General features: G+C 41.9%; 1 protein-coding gene across 1 annotated transcript in view; it reads left to right on the top strand.

Annotated features, from left to right (window-relative positions):
* ANTXR2 (ANTXR cell adhesion molecule 2) overlaps positions 1-14,323 on the top strand; it is a 179,091-nt gene extending 164,768 nt beyond the window's left edge. The window contains exon 17 of the mRNA XM_026676453.2: positions 9,444-14,323. Within this exon, the coding sequence (XP_026532238.1) occupies positions 9,444-9,482 (39 nt within the window). The 3' untranslated portion in view covers positions 9,483-14,323. The remainder of the gene's footprint in view (positions 1-9,443) is intronic.
* The last annotated feature ends 8,476 nt before the right edge of the window (positions 14,324-22,799 follow it).

The raw sequence follows: 22,799 nt of genomic DNA, 5'->3' as shown, positions 1-22,799 counted from the left end.
GCATCCGTGCATTGCAAAGTGCACCTCTTGTCATTTTCTATTACCTACAGTTGCAAATGGTTCTTTACCGTGCTGGCATGGATTCCTTGCTGTTACATTAGTGGTTATATAACAGTGCCGACCTTCAGAATTAATTAGCACTTCCAGTACATTTCCCCCCAACGTTCAGCTTTCTGTTGAGTAGGCTCACAACTCGGGAAGAAACGCCCTTCCCTGGGTGTGTTTTGACTTAAGGCTTCCCATTGGGAAGCCTGTCAATATTTGAAAGCCAGGAGGAAATCAAAAATAAAGGTAGTCCTTGACTTACTTCATTTAGTGACTGTTCGAAGTGATGATGTCACTGAGAAAATGGGACTTATGACCATTTTTCACACTTAATGATGGTTGCAGAATCCCCATGGCCACGTGATCAAAATTTAGGTGCTTGACAACGGACTCATAGTTATGACATTGGCAGTGTCCCAGGGTCATATATCTAGTTTTGGTCACCATGTTGTAAAAAAAAGATGTTGAGACTCTAGAAAGAGTGCAAAGAGCAACCAGTATGATTAAGGGACTGGAGACTAAAACATATGAAGAACGGTTACAGGAACTGGGGATGTCTAGTTTAATGAAAATAAGAACTAGGGTTAGCAGTGTTCCGCTACCTTGCTCCTACTCCCACTCCTCCTTTCCTTTCCTTTCCTTTCCTTTCCTTTCCTTTCCTTTCCTTTCCTTTCCTTTCCTTTCCTTTCCTCTCCTCTCCTCTCCTCTCCTCTCCTCTCCTCTCCTCTCCTTTCTTCTCCTCTTCCCTTTCCCCTTCCCTTTCCTCTCCTCTTTCCTTCCTCTCTTCCAATTCCCCTCCCTTTCCTCTCCTCTTTCCTTCCTCTCTTTCCTTTCCCCTTCCCTTTCCTCTCCTCTTCACTCCCCTTCCTCTCTTCCCTTTCACCTTTCCTATCCTCTCCTCTTTCTTTCCTCTCTTCCATTTCCCCTTTCCTTTCCTCTCCTCTCCTCTTCCCTTCCTCTCTTCCAATTCCCCTCCCTTTCCTCTCCTCTTTCCTTCCTCTCTTCCCTTTCCCTTTCCTCTCCTCTCCTCTTTCCTTCCTCTCTTCCCTTTCCCCTCTCTTTCCTCTCCTCTCCTCTCCTTTTTCCTTCCTCTCTTCCCTTCCCTTTCCTCTCCTCTGCTCTCCTTTCCCCTTTATGACAATTAGCTTAAAAGCAACCTTAGTTTTTCAAAGTTCAGGTCCCTATTTCCCATTTACAAAAACACTCACAGACAAAAGTGCAGCAATTGTTCCCACAATGCATGTGCAAATTATCTTAATTGCATTCAACTAATATATGTAAATCAGCCAAGTTTCCTCAGCCCACGATGCATGTTTAATCTGGCTCTCACTGCCGAACAATCTGCTCATCCCCTTGATTTTAATCAAGGCCTTCTGCTGGGTGATGGTGCAAATCATGATTACATTAATGGAAGATGCATTTAAAGAGTGTTACACATTAGGCTTACTGTGATAAAATGCACCCTAGAATCTCTGTCTGAAAGATAATTGGAATTCTGTCTTTAAAAAAAAAATAACCACCAGATTCAAATATACTAAACCTTCTGAAACTATGGGTGATACCTTAAGGGTAGTGTTTTTGCTCATGCATTGGATACAGTAGGATGAGAAAAAAAGAGAAGTTTTCCTTTCTTTATTGGATCACATACGTAGATTTCAGTTTATTGCTTTGTTTATTTTTTATTAAATTTATATGCTGCCTATCTCACTTTCCAGATGACTCTGGGCAGTTAATAACACGTATAATTGCTAACTGGCAGGAACCAACTCCCAATATATCAAACCAAAATATTGAAAATTGGGCAATGTCTCATTCTTAAATTGGTTGATGCATTCAGGAGAAAATCTCTGGGGAAAAAACCTCTGTATCATGAGTTATTTCACAGTGACATTTGTGGTATTTAGAGACGAGGACATTACTGCTAACACAATATATAATTGTAACTATTAACTTGTTTGGCTGTGAAATGGAATTTCACCAGCCATGTCCTCACCAAACAGATGGACAGTTAAGAAACACAAAGTGCAAACAGTAGAGAGACCAAACTAATGGATAGGCCACGGCCAGTGATTCAACTGGTGTAACAACCAATTCGGTGAGCGTGTGCTTCGCACGCCCACAGCATTTAGAAAAGACAACTTTGAGCTATAATACTTACCTTCTGCTGCATCCCCGGTGAGTAAAACAGCTGATGCGTGGCCAACCACTCTGCAAATCAGCTGTGCTCAAAAACAAGGAAATAAAGCACAGGAAAAGGGCAGGGGCCAAATGATCACCGGAACTACTGGTTCGCCCGAACCAGTCCAAACCGGTAGAATCCCACCCCTGGCTATGGTGCACCAATGCAAATCCTGCATTTACAGGTTTGCATCTGATGTATGATAGACACACACATCAAACATAGCACTTACATGATTAAGTCTTCATACTGTTATTTGCCAGAGATGCCCCTGGATTTGACAAATTGATAAAGCAGGAGTTCTCTGATTTGTGTGTTGTATGTGGGCAGTGTTGCAGTTTTTTTTTTTTTTTTTTTTTAAAAATCTGATTGGGCCTGCACAGGCCTATGGGACTATTGTCAAAACTCACTCTGGGCTATGTCCCTCCCTTTGTCTCTGCAAGCTCATAGCAGGCGGCTGTGTTGCTACTACAAGGTTTGAGAACTTCTGTGATAGACCGGTTAAAATTTAAGCATTAAAAGGGCATAATTATGCTGTGGCCAAGCCTAACCCTAGTGAAATAATCAATTGTATTCATGGGTGGATTGAACAAGTCCATTTATCATTTGAAGGGATCTTAGGATCTCACTGTTTAACTGTCACAGATGTTTGGTGTCTGTTGGACTTTATATTTATTTATTTATTTTGTTTGTCAAACATGTACAGGATAACAAGCATAGGTATGAACATAAACATGAACAAAGGGAGTAAATACAGATAAATAGGGACACTAAGACAGGGATGGTAGGTGCGCTGGTGCTCTTATGCACGCCCCCTTTAAGGACCTCTTAGGAATGGGGTGAGGTCTACGGTAGAGAATTTGAGGTTGAAGCTGTGAGGGATTGAGACGTTAACAATGGAGTCGGGTAGGGCGTTCCAGGCATCGACCACTCTGTTGCGGAAGTCGCATTTTCTGCAATTGAGTTTGGAGCGGTTTACCTGGAGTTTGTATCAGTTGTTTGCCCATGTATTATTGTGATTGAAGCTGAAGAAGTCATTGACAAGCAAGACGTTGTAGCAGACAATTTTGTGTACTGTGCTTAGATCGGACCGCAAGCGGCGCAGTTTCAGATTGTCCAGGCCCAGAATTTCAAACTTGGAGGCATAAGGAATTCTATTGTGAGTAGAGAAATAGGGGGGCGAGCGGTCTGCCACCTCCAAGTGGTGTCCCCTGGATGCGCGAAGCCGCTAAACGCTGACTGTAACTGAGAGCAGACCCTCCGACGACAGGCCCACGCGACAGGCCGGCTGGAGTACTCAAATGCCGCATCAACATGGAGGAAACGTCCACTACTGAACACACGCCCAATGCTACCGCGTTCGGGGGAACCGACGGGCGCAGGAGACCATTGGCCTGCGTCAAAAATCAACGAAATGGTCCACGCAGAAAGCATGGCGCACTTGCACCGTGTGAGAAAGCTATGACGGCCGCGTCCGGGTCTGATGCGCACGGAGACTACCCGATCCGTGTGAAAAATCGCAAGCGGGGAACAGAAGATTGCCAGACGCTCAAGGTGGCCATCTGGAACGTGGATTCGCTGACTGGACGCTCGACCGAGATCGTCAGGGCCATGCGGGACAGGAAGCTGGACATCTGCTGCCTCCAGGAAACTCGCTGGAAGGGCAACAAGGCTACGACTATAGACGGCTATAAGATCATATACACCAGCTGTAAGGAAAACCGCGGCGGTGTAGCTGTGGTTGTCAGTCCCAGCTGGCAAAGCTCCATTGCAGAAGTTAAGCGCCTCACAGAACGACTGATGATAATCGTCGTAGTGACCGAGAGGCAGCGCCTACACATCTTGTCCGCCTACGCCCCTCAGACCGGATGTCACGAGGAGGAGAAGGATACCTTCTGGGAACTGCTCGACATCCAACTCAGGCAGATCCCATATGAAGACGACATCATCATCTCTGGCGACCTGAATGGTCATGTAGGGCGGGACAAAAACGGACACCAGTGCCACGGTGGGCACGGCACAGGCGATATGAATGAGAATGGCCAGAGGATCCTGGACTTTGCCGACTCCCATGATATGACCATCACGAACACCTGCTTCATTAGGCGAGAACCCCAACTCCTCACCTACCATAGCAGAAATGGGAACCACCACACACAGATCGACTACATCATCGTACGACGAAGAGCCGCTAAAAACGTGCTCAACGCCAAGGTGTACCCGTGCGAATCGAGCAGTCAGCACAGGCCGCTGATGGCGAAGATCAGGATCAGCAAGCCCAAGACCAAGATTGACAAAAGAATGCAGACCAGCCACGAATCAAGTGGTGGAACCAGAAGAAGATGGCGGGACCCCTCATCAAACCGGAGCAGTTCCTGCAGATGGTCGACGGGCCACAGGAAGCGTGGTCCATGCTGAAGAGCACTGTTCACACTGCCGGCTGCCAACAGCTTGGTTGTACCAAGCCAGGACGGAGACGCATCGAGCGAGATACATGGCTCTGGACACCGGAAGTACAAGATGCCGTGCACCTGAAGAAACGGCTCTACAAGGCCTTTCTTCAGGACAAGACCAGCGAGAAGCTCTGCGAGTACAAGGCGGCCAAAAAGGCAGCCAAGAAAGCAGTAGCGACAGCCAGAAGCTCCCACTACGACGACATCTACGAGAAGCTGAACACGCGAGAAGGCGAGAATGAGATCTACCGCCTAGCCAAAAGCAGACACAGGAAGACCCTGGACATTGACCAGTTTCATGGGATCAACGACGAAAGGGGAAATTTGATCGTCAACCCCAGAGACGCTGCCGAGAGGTGGCGGCAATACTTGAGAAGATCTCCACCGAGGAGTTCCCACACCCACGAACCCGCGAGGTGACCCGTCGAAGGCCCAGTCTCAGGCATTCACGCCAGCGAGGTCACCGACGCCATCAAGGCCATGAAAAACGGTAAGGCAACAGGACCAGACGACATCCCTGCCGACTTCTGGAAAAAGGCACTACCGGGCTCGGCATTGTGGCTGTGCGAGCTGTTCAACAACATCGTCTCCACGGGAATAGTGCCACCGACTGGTACCGCAGCACCACTGTTCCGATCTGGAAGGAAAAGGGCAGCCCAGCGGACTGCTCCAACTACAGACCGGTCAGGTTACTGTCACACACTATGAAGATCTTGAGCGCGTCCTCGATAAGCGCATTCGGGACATCGTCGACATCAGCGTCAACCAGGCTGGATTCATCAAGAACTGCGGCACCACCGATGCCATCTTCGGTGTGCGGATGCTGATGGAGGCTCACAGAGAGAAGAAAATCCCGCTCCACACCGCCTTCTTGGACTTGGAAAAGGCCTTCGACCGAGTCCCGCACGATCTCATCTGGTACGCACTGCGAGATCACGGCGTGCCCGAGCTACTCGTACAATGGGTCCAACTCCTATACAGATGTCACAAAAGCCGTGTAAAAGCGACAGCTGGGATATCAGAGGAGTTCAATATCACCGTCGGCGTACACCAGGGCTCTGCTGTCTCACCACTGCTGTTCATTCTGGTGATGGACACAATTACACACGACCTGCACACGCCCGCCCCATGGACGCTGCTCTATGCCGATGATGTGTTCCTGGCCAACCTGCGGAAGGCTGAACTCGAGCACCTAGTTCAACAGTGGCATGACCGCCTCGAGCAGTTCAGGCTCCGGTTGAACCTAAAGAAGTCCGAATACCTGACCACTGACAACGAAACGACAGGCTCCATCCACGTGAACGGGCAGGAGCTACCGCGCGCCTCCACCTTCAAGTACCTGGGAACTACTCTTGGGGAAGAAGGCCTACTACAAACTGAGGTGGCAGCCAGGATCAACGCAGCGTGGGGCAAATGGAAGTCCGTCACGGGCGTCCTCTGTGACAAGAAGATGCCGATGCGCCTGAAGGCGAAAATCTATAACTCTGTGGTGCGCCCCGTGGCCATATACGGCGCAGAGTGCTGGCCGACGACCAAAGAAGTCGAAAGCAGACTCCAGACAATGGAGATGCGAATGCTCCGATGGTCGGCAGGCCTCACCCTACTCGATCGCGTCAGGAATGAAGAAGTGCGCAGACGGTTCAACGTCGTGCCCATCCCCACGGTCATGAGGCAGTCCCGGCTACGATGGTTCGGCCATGTGAGTCGCGCCAAGGAAGAATCCATCATCAAATCTGCGATGAAGGTGATTGTCGGAGGAGCGAGACCGCGTGGTAGACCTAAGCAACGCTGGATGGACACGATCAAGGCCGATCTAGAGATCGCGAAGGCAGACCCGACATACGTGGCAGACAGAGAGGCATGGAAGCAGTACTCAAGGACATTAGCGGACCTCGCCAGAGCGCGAGACAAACGCTGAAGAAAAAGAAGAGAAGAAGAAGATTGTGAGTAGAGAAATACCTCTGAACCTGCTCAATCGTGCTATAAGCCATGTAGTTACTTTGCAGCCAAACAGGTTAATAGAGACATAGGTTCTTATACCACGGTGTTACATCTGAAAGAGAAGGGGGCCAGAAAACGTCAAGAGAGTGGTTTTGGCAGCAGGTTTAAATATTTCCCCTTTGTAGATATGTGGAATATCAACATATAAAAAAGGTGGACATTGATTTCATGATCACAGTTATCATCTTACCTTTCTCGTCCTTCCCCTTTCCTTGTAGATACTGCTGGTGACTTTCAACACCATTGACTGGGAAATATCAGCAGGTCTTGTGTTTATATTTTGCTTAGCTGCTAAAATATCAAGTTAAGCCCTGAGCCTTTATGGAAATTAAATGAGCGCCTGAACTTCAGAATAGAATAGAGTTGGAAGGGATCTTGGAGATGTTCTAGTCCAACTCCTGCTCAAGCAGGAGATCCTATATCATTTCAGACAAGTGGCTGTCCAGTTTCATACTTCACATATACTTCACATAAAAGTATAAGTCACACATACTTCACATCATGATGATTTTGGTCAAGAGGCAGAGTTGAACTACTCTATTGCAGCAAAAGCTAATCAGCATGTGTAGTTCCTTGGTAGATCTTGATTTTGAAATTGTTCTTCAATGGCGGAGTTGCTAGAACCGGTGGGAAGTGTAGTCCAGCTTTTCTGAAGGATGTTTAGAGGGAGATATAGATAATGTTTTCCTTGGCTAAAATCTTGTTTCGTGCATGCGTTGGTGTCTGTATCTATTTATTTATTGATATTTTTTTTAAATTGCTCAGTAAACCACATTCATTGGGCAATCTGTTAAGAGCATCTAAAACACAACAGATCAGTATAAAACAATAAAACAAGAGCATAAGGTTGATAAAAGTAACATCTTCATTAGCAGCAGCAACAGTAGCAGTAATGTTTTATATCATTGCAGGTAAAATTACAAACCATCTGCAAAACAATATTGGGTAATTTTAAAACAGTTTCCTAAAAATGGGTGGAAAAATAAAAAGGCCCTTGTTTGTCACTGGCTGAAGCATCGGTCCCAAAGTGGTGTACATTAAAATGGGAGTGGCTGTGATCACATGATTGTATCCACCATTTTTAAAATCCCCATTTCCATTGATGGAGTCACACCAGGCAAAAGCTTTGCAAGTGTGAAGGCAGGGGATCAATATGAAAAACTGATTTTTATTTCCACCCCCTTTGTAGCTGTTCACTTTGGCTTATTTGGTTGTCTGTCTGTCTGTCTATCTATCTGTCTATCTGTCTCATCTAGCTATCATCTGTCATCTAGCAAGCTAGCTATCATCTATTCATCTAATCTATCTTTTTCTATATCTATCTATCTATATCATCTATCTAGCTATCATCTATCTAGCTATCATCTATCATCTAGCTAGCTAGCTATCACCTACTATTCCTCTAATCTGTCTTTTTCTATATCTAACTATATCATTTATCTATCATCTATCAATCATCTAGCTAGCTATCATCTATCTATTCATCTATCTATCTATCCGTCCATCCATCCTTCCATCCATCCATCCATCCATCCATCCATCCATCCATCCATCCATCCATCCATCCATCTATCTATCTATCTATCTATCTATCTATCTATCTATCTATCTATCTATCTATCTATCTATCTCTATTTAAAATGGCTCCCAGTCAAAGAAATCTAAAACCACCTTAGAACTGTAAAACCAAACTGATTAAAACATTAAAGCAAATGGTAAAACTTTTCACCAACTCAAAATTCTAAATGGCTACTCTTTCCCCAATACTTGGGGGTGGAAACACCACGTCTTCACAGATTTAAGGAAGACTAGGAGGGTGAAGATCTGGTAAACTTCAGGGCCCAGAGTGTCCATAGAGCAGGGGCAGCTGTGAAAAAGGCACACTTCCTAGCTCGTATCCAATGGCCATATTCAGAGGAAGAGATTAGGAGCATGTCTGCCCTATCTAACCTGATAGGACGTTTAGGTCTCCTTGTTGTAGCTCTGGGCTACCTAGGACTTTAAAGCAGTGGTGGGCTGCAACCGGTTTAACCACCAGTTTTGTTAGGGCGTGCATGCGCAGCGTACAAAATACACCAATTTCAAGGTCTACAGCTTACCTTCTAGGGCAGCCCCAGTAAGTAAAAGAGCTGAGGCGCGGGAATTCACTGTGCCGTATGAATCCGCTGAGCTGAAAAACGCAGAAATATAGGACAGGATAAGGCAGGGCCAGCTGATCTTCGGAGCTACTGGTTCACTAGAACCAGTCTGAACCAGCAGCATCCCACCCCTGCTTTAAAGGTGATAAACGCCACCTCGAGTTGCACCTGGAAAGAAACTGGAAGCTAGCGCAGAGGTTTTATATGGGCAAACATAAAAGGGGAGACATCACTGTGGGCATTCTGGACGAATTGAAGTTTGCAGGCAGTCTTCAAGCACGGCCCCATGTAGATCAGAGCGCATTGCAGTCATCCAGATCATAACCAAATTATGAGTTGATGGTAAGCAAGGCTAGATGAAAGCTGTATAAGAAATACCTTCAAAACAATCCCAGGCTGTTTATTCTTTTCCTTCCTGTGGCATCATACATATTTATTTAAATTTCCTGTCCTCCAAAAGATGACCATTGATAGTTTTTGTTGCCAAGGATAGCGTATTCTGTTTCCTCCTGTATAAATCACCCTTTGGGTTAGAGCCATTACTTCACCTTGCTAACCTTTTAGAAATGTCATTTTTCTTGTGCCACAAATTAAATATTGCATATATTTTTTTCTTTGTCTTCACAGGGCCGGTGCATAAACTTTTCCAGAGTGCAGACTCAGTAAAACAAGGAGAAAACAAAAGGAAAAGCCATCTTTTTTATTATTATTATTATAACCAAATGAAGTCATTGAGTGAAGCACTTATAAAGAATTCCTCAGAATGTCTCCTAGCTCCGAGCTTGGAAGTTTGCTCCACTTGGCTCTGCAAAAGTCACCCATTGCCACGTTAAGCTCCTCCATCTGCCATTATCTTTCAGCTTATTGCTTCATACAGTATTTCCTTACAGTATTATACACTCTGCAAGTGGCCACAGGAAGAATTTTGGCGTCGTGTGTCTAGTTTTCCACAGCACAGGAAACCACGAACGAGTGCCTGATCAGGTTGGCCTTTTGTGATGTTAGCACTCAAGACTTGATGAGCCTCTTCCCTGGAGGGGTCTTGCCTTAGGGGCACGAAGACGGAACTTATTATTTAAATATGAATGTATTTACCCCAGGGAGGAGAGCAAAATTCCCACTGGGCTGAAAAAACACACAGATGGGAGTTCATTGCCCTACGGGGGTGTCATCTCATGGAAATCTTTGAGTCTCGGTCCACATTCCCCCCCACCACCACTCTCCCACCTAGTTAGATTGTGCCTTACGGGAAACCTCTGACTTTAAAATCTTGTCACTTTGACGCTGTGGAGTATACATGTACGATCAAACGCAGCCATGGTGCCTGGAGGTGTTGGTGGCGAGCGAAACTTTGCCCTCTAGTTTCCGAAGACACCTTTCTTGTACATGATGCACCCGGGACTGGAAGAAAAATTAATAGAGCGTTATTCTCCAGGAAGACCGCCTGGAACCAAAGATCTTGAGTGGTGATCGAGGGAGCTGAGGCATCGAGGGTTGTGCACTGCGCCTAATTGTGTATCTTCCCCTTTTCTGCACTTGGTGCTCAGTAGCGCATAAAAACATTGTCCTTTGTAAACATACGTAGTAATTCTGGTCTTATGGATTATTGTAATAGGATGGGGAGGGAATAAAACAGGCTCCACAAAGCTGGCAATCTCAGGGTCTCTTTTTCTTTCTCTCTCTCTCTCTCTTTCTCTTTCTCTCCTTTTCTCTTCCCTCCGCCTTAACCATCACCGAACCTCCAAGGGCTCTTCAGCGTCACAAACCAGCAATTCTCTTTGCATGAGAATTTCAAAGTTTAATTAATATAATTAAAGGCAACAGCAAGCAGCAGCCTGTGAAGATTTGGCTCATCCTTTTTATGCCTTTTGACATTGAATGACCTATCCCTGTAATGCGCATTACTCAATTTTGAGGGGCTACCATGCTTTGGTGGAGATTCAACAGTGGGAACCAAGAGGAAACGGGGGGAGGGGAGAAAGCAAGATACTTCTTTTTTTTCTCCTTCCCCCTCTCCATTTTCTACAGCAACTGTGTAGTGTGCCAGCCACCAGGAAACATTGGCCGGGTAGGTATTTATCATTTTATATATGTAAACCTACCCCCCAAAAGGGAGAAAAAGCATGTCGTGTCACATCGGCCATGCCAAACAGTGTTAGCGTAAAAGGGAACTCTGTGGGGCAGGGGTGTGTGGGGGGGGAGGAAGGCAGCAGCTGAAGAAAAAGGCTCAAATGATCCAGTCACTTTCGATACTGTACTTCAGATGCAAAATGGATATTCGAGGCGAAACCTGACAAAATGCACCTACTTTGATGGGAACCGGTATAGACAATGACCAGTGGCTGGGTCAGTGGGATGTCTCTCTGCAAGCAGGGAAGCTTATCAAATGACACTAAAAATAAGTTCAACAACCATCACATTTGAGGGGAAATGGGGAATATTTCACATTGGGGCAGGCATGCTTGTGCACAAGATGGAGAAGGAGAAGGCACGCATGTTGGTCTAATTAGCCCTTCTTTGTTGCTTGGCACTGAAACCTCAAGGGGCATAAAATTATTCCCTCGGCCGATGACCAGATTTGCCGCTTCCTCCGAGCAAGGCTTTCCCCCCACCGGGCAGCCCCCTTGCTGATGTGGAAAGGCAAACTGGAAGAGGTCTTTAGATCGGAGAGGGTAGAAAATGTAATGTGGTAGAAAATGTTGGACGACTGGAGTCTTCCACACAATCACTAGGGGAGGCACTGTATGGCCACAAATGTGATAGGTAGAGATTTAGGTCAAAATTTGGAGGATGGTGAAAGAAATCAGGAAGAAAGCTGTTGCAATCACGGGGGACTTGAGTTTCCCCGCAGTTGAGGTGGATTCAAGCCAGAGTAAAGAAACCATGTTTCTCAACATCCTAGAAGATTATGCCTTAGCTCGGTTGGTCTAAGACAAGGAGTTTCCAACCTTGGCAACTTTTAAGACCTGTGGACTTCAACTCCCAAAGTCCCCCTGGGTTGGGAAATGGCTGACCGGGGAGGAATTCTGGGAGTTGAAGTCCATAAGTCTTAAAATTGCCAAGGTTGGATGCTCCCGGTCTAAGAAATCACTAGAGTTCACAAATATAAAAATCGGGTGCAGTGCCTGTGATCTGGGAGGTAACCAATCTGGCATCATCTTTGGAAAAGGAACCCAGAGAAGATCCATGAAATTCTAACACGGTAAGCTAAGCATCTTGGCAAGTTCATGTGGAGGATTTGAAGAACAAACGTTGGTGAAGGAAAGTCACATAGTCTTCGCAAGGTAGATCTTGCACCAGTCAGCTTTTAAGGTTACTTTGGGGTATCAACAAGCACAGGATAGAAATGACTCTGTTGACAATGTGTACATTAATATCCAGAAAGCCTTTGTCAATATCAAAAGCTTTTGAGTACATGTAACTGGCGGGCCTGTCCTTTTATGGATTGCCACAATACTCAAAAACAGAAAGTGAAGACTGATAGGCCTTCTTCTCAGGAAACAGAACTAAGAAATAGGATCCCTCAAAGATCTGTGTTGAGATTTTTAACTTGTTCGTAAATGGAGTTGGTTGAGGTTAAGCAGAAGACTGGTTAAAGTTGGGGTGAAAACCAAAAATAGGGCTCTCTGTAACCAACCAGGAATGAAAGTTGAGGTCAACTCAAAAATATGGCAACTGTGAAAAAGATAAACTCCATTGTAGAGACCATTAGCAAAAGGATTGCAAATGAAACTGTTAAGACTGAACGTATACAAATCTGTAATATGTTTGCATCTGGAACGTGATTTTCAGTTCTGGTTATAAAGTTTGAAAAGAATGTGATAAAGGTGGAGAAAGTGCAGAAGGTGGTAGCCAAAATCTTCAAGGAGCTCTAACACCTTATGAGGAAAAGGTAGAGTGTTGAGGACTTTTTAGCTCAGAAAAAGTTGAGGTGTCTAAATCATGCGATGTGTAGAGGAAATGGATGGAGAAAAGTGTTCTCTGTCTCTTACAGTGTTAAGATCGGGGTCATTTGGTAAATCTTATTGGAAGGAGATTTATTTTTAAAAAGAGAGAGATGGAAGCATTTTAGGCAACATGTAATTAATCTGTGGGATTCATTACCAGAAAAGGTGGCGATTACCATCAACTTGTATGGCTTTAAAAGGGGACTTGGATAACTCCATGAAGGAGACGTCTACCAAAGGTTACCTGTCTTGAAGACTCCATGTTGGAGAAGTCTTCTTTTAGACACCAACAATAGGGAAAGAGTGATGGGAGAAAGATAGCAGCCTTGGTCCTTCTTTGGAGTACCACTGAGGCATTTGGTTGACTGACCACTGTGAGGAAGCAAATGCTGGACTAAGAAGGACCTTATTTCAAAATGGTTGGTCTTACATTCTTGCTTTGTCTTGGCTTAAGATGATCTTTCTTACTGAAAGCATGTGAGCTCATTCAGATAAAAGACTTAAGGTTCTACCTGCTGTTGTTCTTAAAGGCTGTTGCACCTTTTAAATTGATTTATAGTCTTCTCCAGTTAATGGTTTACACCACTGAAGCTGCCTTCCCATATCATTTTGTGAAGGGTAAGGAGGCAAGCCGCAGGATAACTCAGGGGATTTCTGCTTAAATAATTGTGTAAAATTGTCTGGCTGTACAGTGTGTTAAATGCGGGGTTAGCAATGACAGTATCGGCACAATATGGCACCACAATCTCCTGCAACTCTCAAAGGTCATAGCTTTCAAACCAGATCTGCAGACTTTTGCAGCTGGGGAAGAATATAAAATGATAGGTTTATTTGGTGTAGAGTGCTTAATACCTGCAATTCCTCACAAGCAAATAACTTTGTTCATCTCTGAGATTATTATTTTTTATTGTGCAAGAATAAGGTAAACATCAAATCATGTAAGTTTCTTATCCACTTCCTATAGTTTTGAATCCATACCTGAAAAAATCTGGTATGGAATTTGAAATTAATTCATATTGCATATTAAAAATATTTCAAGACAAACGTTTAGAAAAGGGCTTAATACATTTTGTTTGTTTAGAAAACAGTCTAAAACATTTCATTACTGGGGATATTTAGTTTCTTGCTTTATTAAAAGTATACTGAGAGATTGCACCAATCTCAAAATATATATATTTACAAAGGCATCGGCTAATGAGATTTGGTATTCAAACATATATATAAAATTGATCATATGCAGTATTTCCATCTTTAAGAATTTCTATTCCAATTCTTTCTATTCCTTTCTGTGGAACAACAAAGGTTTTTCAGGGTACAACAATTTTGCATTATTTAATTCAACTGTTAAAAATAATTTAAACCAATACATCCTGACATAAATGATTGCTAATCTCATTGTTGACTTGGAGGGGAAAAAAACACCATAATTCAAGATCTGTTTTAAAAGGTTTTTGCCTGTATTTACCAAGTTCATCTGCTGTCAGCTTTACTACAAATAACCAAAGCATTGTTAAATTAATAACATATATTAAAAGAATTAAAGTTATGTATTTATACCAATGCTGAATGGGTTTTCATTTCATTTTTAGTTTTCAAATATTGTAGAATCATAAAGGTTTAATCTGTTAGATTGGGGGAAAAATTCAACCACACAGAGACAGAACATAAAAGTGCAATTTGGGAAAATAATTGTGTACAGTTCTTTTATCCTGAATTTCTCAAACATCTTGGATCTTGGAAATGATACATAAAACATGGAATTATTGTTTCACTATATGGACATGTAGAGAATCTCAGTAAGTCCTGAATAGCAGTTTCAACATGCCACTTTTCCCCCTTTAAGCCTTAAATTAGGTCCTGAATTGCAGTTATGTATTATAAAGTGAAGTTTTAAGAACAAATCTTTTTTTGTTTAAATCTTATTGAACCAATGAGTCTCAGCCTGGTCATTCATACAACGCTCATGCATAACATTGATGAAAAATATTAGTATTTTTTAAACTTCTTGCTTGTCTACCCCATTTTCCTTCTGATCCTACATATTCAAAACACAGAATATCAGGATTTATCAAAGCCCCCAAATAACTGCAAGATCTTAATTGGATTAATATGTTTAGTCATGAGCTTTCCTTCCTTCCTTCCTTCCTTCCTTCCTTCCTTCCTTCCTTCCTTCCTTCCTTCCTTCCTTCCTTCCTTCCTTCCTTCCTCCAGTCTCTTCCTAAAAACTTCCAGTAATAAAGCACCCACAACCTCTGAAGGGAAGCTGTTCCACTGGTTCATTTATTTGTTCATTCATTCATTCATTCATTTATTGACTCCTGGTATATATATATATATACCAGGAGTCAATAAATATATATATATGAAATTGTGAAAGGAACTATTCCGTGTGGATACAGTTGGGTGAAAGGGGGACCCAAAAAATCAAAATGGCAGCCACAATAATGAAAGTCCCGCCCCCCTTTTAATGTGTCAGGTGCATTAAAAGAGAATAATACTTCAGTCATCGAGGCCTGGTTGGCCACCTTCCCAGTGACTTCTTAGTTTGGTTCCAAAACTTACCTCATGCCACGGACATTTATATGAATAATCCAGAGGTGCTCTGTGAGAATGTAAAGGAATTTAGAGAGAATGAAAGGGAAACGAACCATTCAGCCAGGGCTTGAAAATTACTTCGTCCTGCAAAGAGGAAACTGAGAAAGCAACTGAGAATAACCCCACCTTGATTTTGCTTTTAGAAGGTGGGACAGAGATAAATGTGCACATTTTCAATTCAGTGGGGTTTTTTTTTTCCACTGAAATCAGTGCTAAGTATTTTCCTTCCCCTGAAATCCCTACTAAGTATTTTTCTTGAGTTGGCATAGATTCTTCCTTAAAACTTGAATTATTACGTTTCCACCAGTCTTAGATTGTGAATCTAATAGTAGGTTACCCACACACAGTAAAACCAACAATGTTAATTATATATTATATAAATATTTAGGTTTCCCCTTGATGGCTTATTCATTTCTTCTCTATCTCCAAGGTTAGCTCTAATTTCCTTTTTAGAGGAAGGCAGATCAGATGAATGTTGTTTTAATGTTAGTTGTACCCTATGTAATTGGCATTCTACTGCAGTAAATTTATTATAAAGATATTGGCAATAGATTCAATTGCATTTATTTCCAAGTCTTTAAAACAATGTTCCTAGAATTGATTTAGTGCATTGCAGATAGTGACCAAGAGTAAGATAAGAGGCTAGAATTTTACATTGGTATCATCCAGCCCTTGCTAAATATTACAAAATGCACATTGTTTTCAAGGTTAAAGCTCTCTCTATACTTTCCTAACCATTTTAGAGAAAGTTCTTATAGCCTACCATATCCATTTGCACTAACAATGCTTGTGAGATATCAGAACTGAGTCTCTCCGCTTTGGTTAACTAATATTTTCTTATCGATACAGAATTGTGTCAACTCCTAATACACTCACTTGGAGATCAGAAGGGAGGATTAGACAAGGTTGAATCAGATGGCACCTTCCTTATACATAAAGGTAAAGGTAAAGGTTCCCCTTCAGGAGTGGGATTCTACCAGTTCGCACCTATTCTCTAGAACCGGTTGTTAACATTCTAAGCAGTTTGGAGAACCGGTTGTTAGAAGAAATGACTGGCCTAATCCTGTAAGGAAGGCAGGAAGGAAACATTCTGGTGTCGCTTGCAAAAACTGCCTCTCCGTTAACCCTTATTACATTCTTGGCAGGACTAGACTTCCTGTCTCTGGAACTTCTCTGGAGGTTTTTTTTTCCTCCCTTGCTGGTACTATGCTTGTGTCAAGTGACCATTCAAAGTTAAAATGGCACTGAAAAAAATGACTTATGGCCACTTTTCACACTTACGACTGTTGCAGCATCCCCACAGTCATGAGAGGCCAGGCGAGGAGATGCGTGCCTCAATGTGAGTGATGTTGAGTTGGCCATGCCCAGCCAGTCACATGACCACCAAGCCATGCCCACCAACTAAGCCATGCCCACAGAACCAGTTGTTAAAAAATTTGAATCCCACCCCTGTTCCCCTCTCACCTACATGCTAGTCGTTTCCGGCTCTAGGGGGCGATGCTTATCTCTGTTACAAAGCTGAAGAGCCAGCGCTGTCCCAAGACATCTCCGCGGTCACATGGCCAGCATGACTAAATGCCGAAGGCGCACGGAACACTGGTACCTTCCCACCAAAGTGGTCCCTATTTTTCTACTTGAATTTTTTACATGCTTTTGAACTGCTAGGTTGGCAGAAGCCGGGACAAGTAATGGAAGCTCACTCTGTTACACAGTGCTAGAGATTCCAACCGCCAAACTTTCTGATTGACAAGCTCAGCGTCTTAGCCACTGAGCCACTGCGTCCCTTCCTTATATACAAAATGCTTTTGCAGAAAATACAGGCCTTTGAAAAGTGCCAGTAACTTCATAATTTAATTTAATAATTTAACATTTTAGGGTTACAGAAGCTATCATTTAGACCTTGAGTGAGTACAGCCTATTTCTCGTATTTTATATTTTTATTCATTGATTAAATTTGTTAGCTACCCATCATGCTACAAAGTGACTCTGGTCAGCTTACAGTATCAAAATAAAACCATGAAATATATATATATATATATGGTTGTAAATGTATGTATGTATGTGTGTGTGTATGTATGTATGTATATACACACACACACACATACATACACATACATACACACACACAAATGTGTAACGTCACAATGAAAGCATCATAAAAATACAAATTATAACTAAAATTAAAAGATGAAGGGAAAGATGTATTAAAGCAGCCTAAAAATGCAGGTGCAGGCCCTTTTAATGTTTAAGAGGTCCATTGACTATAATGAATCAATGAAAATAGTTGGATTTGTCCGGCACAGAATGCTACACAATGCTGTAAGGTCTTAAACCAATTCACATTTCCTTGTGTGCACACATCCTGTTCCATTCTTATCTCTGACTGTTGGGTGTTGTTGACCCAAAAAAATAATAATGAAGGAGAAAGGGAACTGTTTGCTGGCATGACGAATTCAAAGGCCTGATCTTGTGCGTGAGTTGACAGAGAAATTTTGCTCTTCAGTTTATCTATCGCAATGTAAAGAACATTATTTTTCAGATTTTTCTCCTTGGAATTCCGTTGATGCTCAATTGCCCTGAATCTATTTCAGATGGGATAAAAGGTCCCTGGTTTGGTCTAACTTCCGATTATGGTTTGGAACCAAAGGACGTTATGGGCCCCAAAAGTGTCTTTTCAAGAATTCCAGAATAGGAGACTTCAAAAGTCAATAATGAGGAAAAGACAAATGTGTTGCAGAGAACGCATTCTCTCATGCTGCTTTGAGAGCACTCAAACTGGACATAATAAAGCAAGATACAAGTGGCTGTAAATAAATTAGCTAATTAATATTTGATACCATCATTGCTAGGCTACTTAAAGCCTCACAAAGACAGCAGGACCGTTCATGCTGCTTGTACATTAATATGTTTAAAAAGTCTGCAGTAAATTACTTTTCCATTGGGCTTCATGGCAGCTGTGAGGAACATCAAGTAAAATGAATTGTGACTTAAAACTACAATTTCATTGAAAGGCCCTGTGTCTTCTCATACAAATCTCCATTCATGCTCAGTTCAATGGACACAGGACTAGCGGAGGCTGAAAATTCATGCTCTTTTCTTATGGAAATAAAATTAGGAGAGACTTTAAGGTACTTGCCTTAAGCAGTCAGAGAAAAGGTAGAATGAAAAAGAGGATTACTCTCTCTACCAGATTTTAAATTTTGGTAAAAAGAAATGTATCATTGCTTTCAAATTTTTTCTTTGAGTGGCAGTATAGCATTCTTAGTAATAAGATGGTCAAGGAAAATTTGCAAGTACTGTCTTTCGACCCATCATTTTGCTGACAGTTTTCAACATCCCCAGTTTTCCACACATATTCATTCAATGGAAGATATCCAGAAGGAAATTTGGGGGCATTTTTCCCCCCAGGAGTTTTATTCCTCTTGGTGCTAAGGGGGAGTTAGATAATATTTCCTTCCATGGAGAAATTTTTTTGGGGGGGGGGGGGGATCATGACTCTATCTGCAAATTTGGTGGACCCAATGCATTCAAATCATTAAGTAACAGGTGAATATGAGATACTTTCGGTGTTTGATCTCTGTAGAACACATATGATCTCCAGAACCACTTAAATTGTGCTCAGCCTTGTCAAAGCCTTGTAAATAAAATACCTGAATTTCTCCTCTTACTAAATACGGCTAAATTCGACATCATATTTGTATGTGAAACATGGCTCAACGCATCTCTCCCTAACTCCATTACCTCAGTAAGAAGACTATCATGTCTACCGTTCCGATCGTGCAATCCGTAGAGGAGGTGGTGTTGCTATCTTCTATAAAAAGTCCTTACATCTAAAAAACATCCAAGTTACCCAAGAGCTTGCTCTTCCTGAGACCATTATCTGTGAACTGACCTTAAATATCACATTTCGGTTCTTACTATATTACAGAGCCCCTGTTTATGACATTGAACATGTAAACAAGCTAAATATACTACTAACATGGGCAACATCCTGCCCACATGCTTTTATCTTTCTTGGTGACTTCAATCTACCTCATATTAACTGGACCCTAAATGAATGTACAACTGAACCCATACATGCAACAAACCTTCTACAATGCTGTAACAAATCTGGGACTGGAACAACTAGTAACCAACAATACTAGGCTTAATAACTGCCTCAATCTCATCTTCTGCAATAGTTTGAATTCAATTTACGGAATACAAATTAAAGAACCCTTTTCCAACAGTGACCACAACATGATTGACTTTTGTCTCAACATACGTCCACACAAAAATAATCACAACGACAAAATCCCCAATTATAACTTCAAAAAAGGCAACTATGATCTTATAATCAATTATCTCTCTTCCCTTGATTGGCAATTTCTATTCACTGGATGCAATACTGTTGAAGACCATTACAACATATTCTTACTAGAAATCAAAAGAGCCATCAAGCTATATGTACCAATAACAACTCCCAAAACCAGGAAAAACAGATTACCCATAACAATAAGGAAGCTTCAATCCAAAAAGAGATCACTTTGGTGAAAAAACGAATCTGGTCACATTGCCAACTTCAAAAGCCGATACAAAAATCTATGCCACCAGATAAAAACTGAATGCACTAAATTATCACATTAAACAAGAGGAAAACCTTCTGTGCACAAATTCCACCCATGCTTTCTACAATTTTGTAAACAACAAACTAAAAGACTCAAGGTCCATCCCACCCCTGAAAGGACCTAATGGCAAAGACTGCAATGACGACACCATCAAAGCCAACCTCTTTAACACATTCTTTGGCTCAGTATTTGTAAACAGCAATGGATCAAGCCCAATACTTCCTAGTCAAACCACAGGCAACTACAATAATCTAATACATATCGATTTTACAGAAGACAATGTTGAAAAAGCACTACGCAATCTAAAACCATCTCTATCTATTAGACCGGATGGAATATGTGCCTACTTCTTAAAAGAGCTATCCACTGCCATAGCATAATCTTTGAAAAATCTTTCAGGACCAGCTCCTTGCCTAACCTATGGTCACAAGCCAAGGTCATCCCCATCTTCAAAAAGGGAGACCCCAGCCGAGTTGAAAATTGCAGACCAATCTCCTTATGCTGCGTCACTTTTAAAGTCATGGAATCAATTATTAACCAATCCATTATCCTCCACTTAGAGACAAACACCTACTCTCTAATAAACAATTTGGTTTCAGAAAAAAACTATCCTGTAATCTGCAAGTCTTACACTGCAAAAACATATGGACTACACAATTCGATCAGGGCAAAGCAATAGACGCAATCTACATAGACTTCTGTAAAGCCTTTGATTCAGTGGTACACGACAAACTACTCCTAAAAATAAAATCTTATGGTATCTCTGGACACCTACATAACTGGATAGAAGGATTCCTGTCAAACAGACAACAAATGGTCAAAATTGGGAGCATCCTATCAAATTCTGTACCTGTCAACAGTGGTGTCCCCCAAGGCAGTGTTCTAGGACTAACTCTCTTCATACTCTAGATAAATGACCTCTGTGATTATATTAAGAGCAACTGCGTTCTCTTTGCTGATCATGTAAAGCTATTCAACACCACAGACAATACTATTACCCTCCAAAAAGATCTTGACTATATATCAGAATGGTCAATCAAATAGCAACTTCAAATCTCAACAAATAAATGCTCTGTCTTACATATTGGCAAAAAAAAACAAAAAACAGAAAATAAAATACAAGCTAAATTATCAAGACCTTGTTGAGGATCCCAACTATGTCAAGGGCCTTGGAGTACTCATCTCTAATGATCTAAGTGCTAGAGCCCATTGTAACTACATAGCCAAAAAGGCATTAAGAGTTGTTCACCTAATCTATTAGGTTAACCTATTAACCTATTACATAGCTTCTTCTCCGGTAATATCACACTACTAACTAGAGCATACAAAACATTTGCTAGAACTATACTTCAATACAGCTCATCAGTCTGGAACCCATATCATGTATCTGATATGAACACAATTGAAAAAGTCCAGAAATATTTCACAAGAAGAGTTCTCCGCTCTTCTACTCATTGCAGAATATGCCACCAGACTTGAAACTCTAGACCTAGAAAACCTAGAACTACGCTGCCTCCGGTCCGATCTAAATATAGTATATAAAATCATACATTGCAATTCCTACCTGCAAATGAATACTTCAGATTCAATCATAACAATACAGGAGCGCACAATAGATACAAACTCAAGGTTAACCTCACCAAACTTGACTGCAGGAAATACGACTTCAGCAACAGAGTGGTCAATGTTTGTAATACTCTACCGGACTCTGTGGTTTCTTCCTCAAACCCCAAAAACTTTAACCTTAGACTGTCTACTATTGACCTCACCCCTTTCCTAAGAGGCCTGTAGGGGACGTGCATAAGCGCACCAGTCGTGCCTACCATCCCTGTCCTATTGTTTCTTTTTATTTTTCTTATAAGTATCTATCTCATGTATTCAAAACTATGTTTATCCTTATACCTGTATCTTGTAAGCGATTGACAAATCAAATAAATACTAAATACTAAAGTCGTCAATCCAGGGTTCTCACTTATCAAAATAACAGAATAACAGAGTTGGAAGGGATTTTAGAGGTCTTCTAATGCAACCACTTGCTCAAGCAGGAAAACCTATACCCTTTCAGAAAGATGGTAGTCCAATGTCTTCTTAAAAACCTTCACAACTTCTGCAGGCGATTTGTTCCGCTGATTAATTGTTGTAGCTGCCAAGAAATTTCTCTTTAGTTCTTGGTTGCTTCTTTCTTTGATTAGTTTCCATCCGTTGCTAATTGTTCTGCCTTCGGTGCTTTGGAGAACAGGATGACCTCCTCTTCTTCTTCTTCTTTTACAAATAAATTTTTATTAAACAGTTTTCCTCATTTTACAACTCAATTTCCATTCATTGCAACGCTTTGGTATCAGTACCTTTGGGATAACCATGACCTGAATGACTGAGAATATCCGTAGACATCCTTCTCTCACCCAACAGCAGATTTCAATGCTGGTTTCATGAACAGGGAGGAATCTAGCTTTATATTCCATTCATTTCAAAGATAAAAGAAGGTTCAGGCTTGGAATTTGACAGCCATAACGATCAAGTGACATCAAGTGGCAAAACGGACCATGAAAAATGATATTGTCAAGGGTAGGAAGGTACTGTATGTATCAAAAATAATTCAATATAAAGTCCATTGGCTGATAAACATCAGCACATTTGCGGATGAGTTTCTCTTTAATATCCCATGTGCAATTTCCAACAAGTAAATTATTGGACTTGATGAATCAGTTTTTTTATTTTGCAAATCTGTTTTCTGTAGGCTTAGTTGAGATTGTGGCATATTTTTGAATCTACATCTGCTTAGTGATGTTAGGGAGTACAGTAAAAAAAAAAATCAGTTTTGTTCTGAAATAATT

This window comes from Notechis scutatus, chromosome 4 (assembly GCF_049901735.1).
Source record: "Notechis scutatus isolate UNSWTSFEM ecotype Mainland chromosome 4, rNotScu1.2, whole genome shotgun sequence".
NCBI lineage: Eukaryota > Metazoa > Chordata > Lepidosauria > Squamata > Elapidae > Notechis > Notechis scutatus.
The sequence above is the reverse complement of the archived record's forward strand: the minus strand, read 5'-3'. Positions and strand labels throughout refer to the sequence as shown.